The 9,877-nt window shown below is 40.3% G+C and overlaps 1 protein-coding gene across 1 annotated transcript; it reads right to left on the reverse strand.

The window, feature by feature from the left end:
* Nucleotides 1–4,830: 4,830 nt before the first annotated feature.
* LOC147608549 (artemisinic aldehyde Delta(11(13)) reductase-like) lies at nt 4,831–8,644 on the reverse strand. The gene is made up of 5 exons (XM_086788974.1): nt 8,398–8,644; nt 8,154–8,294; nt 7,926–8,056; nt 7,650–7,832; nt 4,831–6,442 (listed from the first exon to the last, which is right to left on the reverse strand). Exons 1-5 carry the CDS (start codon nt 8,508–8,510, stop codon nt 5,775–5,777), a joined length of 1,236 nt encoding a protein of 411 aa, XP_086645100.1. The 5' UTR covers nt 8,511–8,644; the 3' UTR covers nt 4,831–5,774.
* Between the last annotated feature and the right edge of the window lie 1,233 nt (nt 8,645–9,877).

The following is a 9,877-nucleotide window of genomic DNA, read 5'->3' on the forward strand; positions in this document are numbered from 1 at the left end:
TTGTATTCTTTTACATCTGCATTGTTGGATTAATCTCTGGTATCTCTCGTGCCTCCTCATGTTCACCATCAATGTAGTCCCAATAGCCTTTTTCCATCAATGTAGTCCCAATAGCCTTTTTCCATCAAGAAATTTGTTAATCTAAACCTCCAAGCATGGAAGTTGTTCTTGTCAAGATTTTCTGTAGCAATCTAGTTAATTCCATCATTTGATATCTTGTCTGCAACACAAACTCACCATAAACAGCACTCTTGTTTGACATGCATAAACTACTGTATTCTTTGCAATGGTACTATGCTACACCCAAACTGTCACAACCAGTGACCTCAACTTGTATACATACACCCAATAGCATATGTAAGACCTCTTTGCAATACACATAGAGTTTACACAACCAATTGCCCTTATTACAGTTCCAAAAATAGAAATCTGTAGAGAATCGAAACTTACCCGCAGTGCACGCGAACGTTTGTAAACTGAAAAACGGAGGTCAAGACACGCTCAAAATGCATTTTTGGCCTGAAACAATATAGTTGCCTTGTAGCTCCACTCCCATGAAGAAAGCTCCTCAATCGAAGTTCGTTTGTCGGTGCCTCCCAAGAGCTCCTGACAAGGGTGTAGCACCCAACAAAAAGGGGGAAGAGTAGATGAAGCTCTTACCCTCGTACTGCTTCTTCTTGTGCTTCTCTTGCTTGCCGCTCAGCTCCTTAGCATGAACTTTGCTCTAATACCGTGAAAAGATGTAGGGGAGAAGGGAGCTTGAGCTCTTGCAAGCACACACACAATCTCACAAACCCTAGAAGAGAACACACAAGGTGAGAGGCTGAAAATTGTTCTTCTTCTTCTTCAACAAAAAAGGTCTACAAAGGAGATAAAGTGACTAACATGCATACTAGAGTATATACAAGTGGTCCATAATGTGAACACGCTAAAAGGGGAGTGAGTAGGTGTGGACTAGTCAGTGTAGTCCAGCTATAGAATCTCTCGCAAAGATATGTCGGTGCCAACTACCAAACCCGCCAGTGATATAAGTGTCAAACAGTCACGTAGGTGCCTCGTGAGTGTCAGTTCATGTTAAGCTTAACATCTCAACAACTATTATCTTGTCCTTCTCCGTTTACCCTAAATTTGCAATGAAGGTGGAAACTTCTTATTACAAACTCCTACAAGATGTTGAACACAAGCAACAATACATGAACACATGTGGGACCACAACTATTACCTTGACCTTCTCCTTTTACCCTAGATTTGCACAATGAATGTGGCAACTTCTTTTCAAAGAGGAGCGTGTTTTGCCTCTTCAATGATGGCAAAGGCTTTCCATATCCCAATGGCTATTGCTGCTTTCACCTCTAGTATGTTCTTGTCTACACGGTCTACCACTTTCTCTATTGTGAGCTTCTTGTAGAGCTCCTGCACTTCAGACGTTGTTGTCCATACTTCCATAAGGTCATCCGATCTTAGATTTTTTTCTTTGAGGTGCATGAAAGATTGAAGTGATTTACTTTATGATGCTTGCAAACGTCATATTATTAGAGGGATTGGTGGATGAACCCATGATAATAGAGTTTATGAACCCATGATAATAGAGTTTATGGCCAACCTATGACAATATAAAGATATAAGGGGTGGGTGTGGTGGGATTTATCCCTCGAATAAGAGTAGTGGAACATGGCAATATCTATTCTATTTATAAGGTCTCAAAAATTTAAAATAAAAATAACTTTTTAAGCATAAGAAAATATCAAATGTCTATGGCTTACAAAGACAACATCACAGTCTCCCTCTCACTCAAACTTTCTCTCTTTCACTCACACTCTCTTTCGTGGCCTCTCCTTCTCTATCCATTCTATATTGTTAATTCAAATATCTAAACGATTACAAAACAAAAGCATATAACAATGCCATAGATGTAATATGAGTACAAAAGTGCATCACAATAATGTGTAAATCAATATATTTTTTCATTACAATAGATGAAATAAATCAATAAGGGCACCACTACTGCTGATGGAAGGAGGAATTTAGTTGCATGTAGGGAGCTGTATAAAACGGAGTAGGTGCAGGTTGTAATAAAGGCCTTGCAAGTTCAAGACACGGTGCCCATGATGAGGGCATCGTAAAAGAAGCCACAGGGGACATATGTGCCATAACAGGTCAAAATGGGGGATCCCTTGGAGCACCAGGTGGCCATGACGAGGCACTTGACCTTGTTGGTCTCATGGTTACTAGGGCAGGGGGAGGAAGGTGGTGAACATGTGGAGACGATGTCCCCACATCCCTCTACTGCTCCCATCTCACTGATGTCACCCTTGAAATATTGTTGACCTAAATCTTTGAGAACATGAAGAATTGGTCGTATACAAGTACTAAAGCACACCTCATCACTCTCCACAGTGATGCAATGTTGATGTAGTATCTTGTATGCTCTAGCAAGGGTCCTAATTTCGTGAAAACAATCTAGGACTACATCCCCTTGAGTAACCACCTGCCATAGTAAAATCTTTCATTAGCATATATAAATGGATGAACAATAATAAAAAAGATAATGAATATATAACAATTACACTACTTGATACAAATTGTAATGAAGTGAGTGCTCTACTTACCTTGCAAAGCCTCGGTACTCTCAACAACATATCAGATGGGATTCCTGTCTGCATTCAACTTGTATGGCTAGGTTCCCTCTTGTAGTTTAGGCGCTCCAAGAAGATATCAACATCCACCTCGAAACCTGGAAGATCTGTAGTTGCCTCACCTCCCTGCCTATCATACTTCCGTTGACTGGGCGTACTTTGATGGGGATGCATAAAGATGACGATGACCAAAATAGTGACCTATGTGCACACACTTGTACATTTTTGCACATCTCATACATCTCTGAAGTTAAATTAGGAAGACTTATTGATGTTTTCCTTGGATTTTGTATTCAATGTCTCATGTATGGAAGTGACTTTTAGCAATATCTCTCAAAAGTGTGCAATGTGTTTGTGTGTACATGTATCAATAACCCGAGAGAGAGAGAGAGAGAGAGAGAGAGAGAGAGAGAGAGAGAGAGAGAGAGAGTCACACACACAGAAAGAGAGAGAAATGTTAGAGGTGCCTATGTGTTACAATTTCACGATTTCAACCAAGAACACTTATTGGTATTTTCCATAGATTTTGTATTTAATGTCTCATGTATAGAAGCGACTTTTATCAATATCTCACAAAAGTGTGAAATGTGTCCGTGTGTACATGTTTCAATATCCTGAGAGAGAGAGAGAGAGAGAGAGAGAGAGAGAGAGTGAGTGAGTGAAAGAAAGTATTTCCTGAGCTTTAGCAATACACGTGGCACACCAATGCCATGTGTATTTTCCAAATTTGGGCAAAGCATCCTTGACTATCCTTAGCTCATTTGGATCACTTTGCAACCTTTCTTCTAGTTTTTAACTTTACACACATAGTGCACATGCCCATTCAAACGTTTTGTGGGATATGCATATTAGAAAAGAATATATTCCATAGCCTAGTAAAATAAGAATAGCTTGTATACTACTCTTCTTTAGTTGTCATAGCATCTCTATACAATGAGAATACCTTTGACCTTGTAAAATTGTCAGATAAGTTAAAACTTCCTATTGTTAGCATACATTCTACCACATGCATGAGACTTATGCACAAAGCCTCATACATAAGAAGTTACCAAAGAAAACCCATCAATTTTTTTTGTTGAATTACAATCCATAAAAGATTTAATATAATCAAGTTCACCCACCCATGTGAGCTTCATGCTTCTTTGGAATTTTATTTGAAAAATAAACACTAACTACTCTAACACCTCAAAAGATATTATTGAGCTTAGTGTGCATTGTGCATTTTCTAAAGCATCGTCAACATATTTTTCATGTGAACCACCCGTTGCAAAAGGCACTTCACACCACGTTATGAACCTTAATTATTAAAGGTTTGAATTGAAACCTTATCTCCTCTCTATAATCTGCAGGTAATGTTCTACCGATGATGATGTGGCATTACTGAAGGACCATAACAAGCATGTTGTTATGTTTCTACAAAGGAGTCTCATAGGAGTTAATGTGTGGCCATGAAGGAATGCACATAAGCTTCTCAAAGATGTGCAAAATTATCTCCATTATTCTCCATATAGCATTGCACAAACTACAATGCATGGTCCCAGCTATGTATAACTTGATAGTTTTAGCTTAGAAAGAAGATACTCCTTACACATGCATGCTAGTTGTTTTACTGTAAGTAGACTAATATATTGCTAGTTTTTTGTAAGATATGTGCTACTTATCCCCATGAGTAGTATTATTAATAATTAGTAAATTTCATTCAATAACATTTACTACTATCAAAGTTTTTCTTTTTTTATTTAGTCTTTGTGATGGGAATGATAGGAAGGTCAAAGGCCAAACATGGCCTTCTTGTTAATGCTACTAGAGTGCTACTAAAAGTTTAACACCCTTAATAGTCAATTCTTGATTGTTTCCACCAAGTTACTTCTTGATTTCTTATAAAGAAGAACAAGAAGGAGAATCTATTCTTTCTTATGTGTAAGAGTAAGAACAAGAGATTCCATGCTTTTATTTTTCCTTTGTATTAGCAACACAAATATGAGGGAGCTCTTGGAGGAAAGTGTGGATAATTTATTTTAAAACTTAAACCCAACTTATCAAAGACAACATCAAGACTTAACCACAAATCCTTCCATTAATTATAGTATTATGCTCTCTAACCCATGTACATCTCCATATGCTCATGGATGGGTAGAGAGCATGGAAGTAAAGGGAGAGATGCATGAGAGGCTTCAGGACAATCATGGTGAGCTTCTCCTTTAATCTCACATGATATATTAGATGATCCAAACCATATTTTGTATATACATATTGTTTTGAGAGTGTTCTCCAATGTTCTCCAATGGAAGCTAACACTTAAGATCAAATCCTACCTAACACTCTCCATGCATAGATTTCACACTGGCCATACTTCTACTTGTGTTTAAATCACACGTTTTTGGCATGCCTTTGTCCTCAAATTCACAAATCTCATGTATTTAGATTATGCACGTACATAAATAGGGGGTTTTTACATTATCCTTGAGTGCACATGCTAAATTGTTTTTTTTTTTTTGTAGAATGACCTTCCTCCCTCCATCCCTCCCAAAGCTTGTATCCTTAGCTTTTGTAAGTGCATCTTCAAAAACATCGACTCTCTCTCTCTCTCTCTCTACAACTCACACTCTCAGAAGTAATTTGAAACTCTCTAAGTGATAGATAGACTATTTCTATATAATTTTGCAAAGCCCATCATATTCCATACTTATGAGCTTGATGTTCAAGGGTGATTGAGCTTGATGCACTAGTGTGATAAGTAAAATGAAGAAATTACAAGCTTATGCTTTAAATTGCCTATGAGAACTTGGGATAACTATTTAATACATCGATTTTAACATAATTTCTCCTCATATAGTGTGAAGTACTTCAGATATAATGATAAATACATAGATTTTATCATAACTTCTCCTCATACAGTGTGCAGTGTGAAGTACTTCAGATATAAGGATATGGTTATTGTGAAATGCCTTCTTCTTTTTTTGGATCTTTTGTGCTCATTTGCATGTGTGCTTTTTCATGCTGCCGTAAACAGCCAGTAGGTTTTGAACGGAGCACCTCATGCATGGAACTTCAACAGCTTACCACTAGGCTACGTCGCCATTGGCTGAAATGCCTTCTTTTTATGAGAGTCCCACTGCTCAACCTCTATATTTCTCCTCATACAGTGTGAAGTACTTCAGATATAAGGGTGTGGTTATTGTGAAATGCCTTCCTTTTCTGAGAGTCCCTCTGCTCAACCTCTTTGGAAGTGAGAAGAGGGTAGTCAAGGTAGCCTTTGCATTGATGGTGCGTGTAAAATGTGGCCCTATCATAGGCATTCAAGGGGGCCCTTGTAGCAAAGCGAAGGGGGAGGTCGGGGTTGGATATGAACAAGCGGCCATAAGAGATGAGATCTGCAGCACCGCTCTTAATGGAGGCCATTCCAGACTCACGAGTGAAGCCACCGGTGCTCATAACAAGGCCATGGAAAGCTTCTCTAAAGATTGAGCAACTCTGTGTGGTTTGCGTGATCCCTTGAATGGTGAAACGAGGCTCCGTGAGGTGGAGGTATGCAAGGTTGAGCTTGTTGAGGTTTGCAACAAGGTGAAGACCCAGGGCTTGCGGGTTGGAGTCCGTGGCACCTAGGTGGTCCACGATGGGCGATATTCGGATGGCTGTGCATTCATGGCCTATCTCTCCCATGATCGCTTGCAAAACCTGTAAACCAAACCTGCATCGGTTCTCTACAGAGCCCCCATATTCGTCCCTGCGATCATTGATGCCATCCTTGAAGAACTGATCCAGTAGGTAGCCATGGCCAGCATGAAGCTCCACACCATCGAACCCTGTGAGCATCCATATTGAGAGTTAAAAGCGTGCTTCTTCTCTCGTTGTTTATGACATTCTAACCATGCAAAGTGAGCCCTAGGTAACTAGGCGAAAAGGTGACATCCAATATCATACGAGGCTATTTAAATTATTTACGTATCCATGCAAAAGGGTAGCAAATGCATTTTATCGCACCCACAATTCATGCATGAAGAGTTCTTGTATTTTCATCTTCAACTAGTAGGTTGACCCGTGCTTCGCACATCTCCAACCTCCAAATTCAAATTTTACCCTAACCTCCTCGAACCTTCTTCTCTTTTTCTTGAACTTTCAAATTCGTACCATATGGTGGCTTCCTGAAACTCTTCCTTAAGGTAATATATATAGATAAGGTCCCAAGCTAGGTTTCAAAACTTCTTCTTGACTTACAAATTTTATCACCTTGGTTTAGGGTAGATTAATGAAATTGTCATGATCATGGATCATTGCGAAAGCAATCTTGGCATCTTAGACATTGAATCCAAAGGCTTTACCTTTTAGAATTCTCACAAGCTCTACTCAAAGCTCTTCCTACGATCATTTGTTGTACCTAAGTATGAAGCCTAGCTGCATGTGCTAATGTGTCGAGCTTTGTCTCTCCCTAAAGGGAAGGTGCTTGTGTGACTATTTCAGCTCCTCCTCCCCGTCCCATGTGGGAGGCTTTCCTTACACAATCTAATGCAACCATTCCTTTGCTTGCAAACATAAAAGTGTCCTTTCATAGGTTTGTAATCATTTCTCTTATAAAATTCTCAAATCATCTCTGAAAACATAGGTTTGAAATCATTTCCTTATCCTTGTTCAATCCAAATTATTCCTAAAAGTATTGACATTTGAGAGAATGATCATACTTTTCATGGTTACACCATCCTAAATAGAGATTAGAATAGGGAGGATTGAAATGCTAATTGGGGAAAAATCATTCTGTAAGGGGGAAATAGATTTGATGTTTTCCTTGACCATGTTCCCTACTAGAAAGGATCAAGAGTTTATTTACTTGGAATGTCCAATAATGCCATGTTCATGGGAACCCACCACCTGTCTGAGGCCCTAGGTGGCCATAACTCACGAGGTAGTGCGGTTAGATTAAATTGTGATCTCCCGTGACACTTAGTGCTGCGCACGCTTTCCTCACACGTGCGTCAAGAGAGCCCCACGACCAGCACTGTGAGATTATAAACATACCTGCTCTCACAGCATTTCCAGCGGCTACGCGGAACTGCTCCACGATGTTGGGGATCTCCTGAACGAGCAAAGCGCGGGGTTGTGAGTAGCCCGCCCGGACTTCGTTTGGGAGCCTGACGAACCATCCTTCAGGGACCTTCCGCTCGGTGGACGAAACTGGCGGACGCCCATCCGGCTGATAATCTGAACACAAACGCATGTCATCCTGCGCTGCTGCATGTATGCATGTAGTCTACATTACGTAGATCGTGTATTACCCAAACGACAGCCACTCACACGTGTGAGATGCACGCCCCACGTGCCAGAGTTGGCAGAAGATGATACCGCCCTTCTCGTGGACAGCATCGACCACCTTCTTCCATGCCTCCACCTGTTCCTCATCCCAGATGCCTGGAGAGTGCGGGAACCTACAGTTTGCAAAACCGCGGCAAATTATTTAAAGCTAGAACTCACACCAGTTAGCATAGGTTTTGAATTATTTATGAGATAAAAGCCTGTGTATACCCGATGCCTTCTTGAGCAACCGCTACTGCTTCAGTGATCAGCAAGCCTCCTGGAGTGGCTCTTTGCGAGTAGTAATCCACATGGGCAGGCTGAGGGACGTAATTGAGCGCGCGGCAACGAGTGACAGGTGCAAGAACCACCCTGCACACGATCAAAATTAACATTCAATATCACCTTCTATTTGCAGCGGCTCAACCAGCGAGTAAATAAATAATTTTCTGGGATAGTGTAGGTATATATATACCTGTGTGATAGCTGAAACTGCCCAAGCGTTAGAGGGCTCAACAGGGTCTTAAATACCTCATCTTCATGCTGGCATGCTTGGTGGGATGGTGGGTAGTAGGAGGTGGCCTCCATCCTGCTAGCTCCGGCAATATAATGCAGAGAGGGACGTGGCAAATATGAAATTCACCCAGAAAACAAAAACAAAGAGCTTAGGTAATATAATTAAGTGGCAATTACAATATTAACATGCTTTAGATCAAGCGCAAGGCCTTGGTGACAATGAATTTCAGCACCCGCTCGATTGATTTATGTAAGCCACAGGTGATAGCCCCACGTGGCACGAAGCGTAATGCGCCACGTACTCATGAACCATAATGCGCCACGTGGCGAAAGGCTCTCAAGGGCCAAGACCCCAAATCAACAGTGAACAAAATTAAAAATTGGATCGTTCCGACATTTCTTGTGACATTAGATTCCCTTTGAGAAAAAGCTCCACCACCAAGCGCACTCTAGAGTCTACTTTACCTTTGCCTACACTTGTGGCTCTGCTCTTTACCTCACATTGTGAGTTTTGAGACGTGAAGAGGCCCCTCGGGCCTCAAGCTTAATCAAAGTTCACTTCATGTATGCAATCCCTCATCATTATGCATGCGCACCAAAAGTACTATCCAAAAAGTGGGCGCTACATGGTGCACTTTATACATGTGCACACCCACCAACTTTTATACTAATCTTTAGGTGTGGTGGATAAAGGGAGGATAGAACTTACAAGCTACTATTGCAGCTTTTGGTTCTCTCCCTCTCTCTCTCTCTCTCTCTCTCTCTCTCTCTCTCTCTCTCACACACACACACACACACACACACACTCACTCAAATTTCACACATTCAAATTCAAAACCACAAGTTAAGTTTAAAATTACATGTACATTTACATGCTTATTCAATAGGTGCATGTGATGTAGGATCTATCCTTGGTTTGGTTCTAGTCTTGAATTTTGACAAGAAAACACCTAGCACACTTAATAATTATGACATAAGTAATGTAGGATCCAAAATCCTTGGTTTGGTTAGTCTAGAATTTTGACAAAAAATCACCTAGCACACTTATATCTATGACACAAGTAGCATTTAGACCAAAAAAACACATATCACACTTATATCTATGACACAAAGTAGCATTTCGTAAAAAAAAAACACCTAGCAATTACGCATCCTTGTTGCATGTGGTTATGTAGCAATGATCTAGGCCTTATGGTGCAAAAGTTAGCTAATGGAGCTTTCACATGAGCATACTCAAAAAGTCAAACATATTGTAAAACATCAATTACCCATAATAGAAGTTTCTATGAGTCCAAGAAAGCCATAAAGAAAAAGATAGATTCTTGTTAACCTCAAACCGTATGGTTCGTGCGGTTACCATCTTGTACCTAGCCACCTTCAAGCTACATGGAAGCAAGTGAAGGTGGATCATAAGATAAAAACAATTCCACAATATATAC

Source organism: Cibotium barometz, chromosome 53, assembly GCF_041138505.1.
Source record: "Cibotium barometz isolate CiBa-2024 chromosome 53, ASM4113850v1, whole genome shotgun sequence".
Taxonomy (NCBI): Eukaryota; Viridiplantae; Streptophyta; class Polypodiopsida; order Cyatheales; family Cibotiaceae; genus Cibotium; species Cibotium barometz.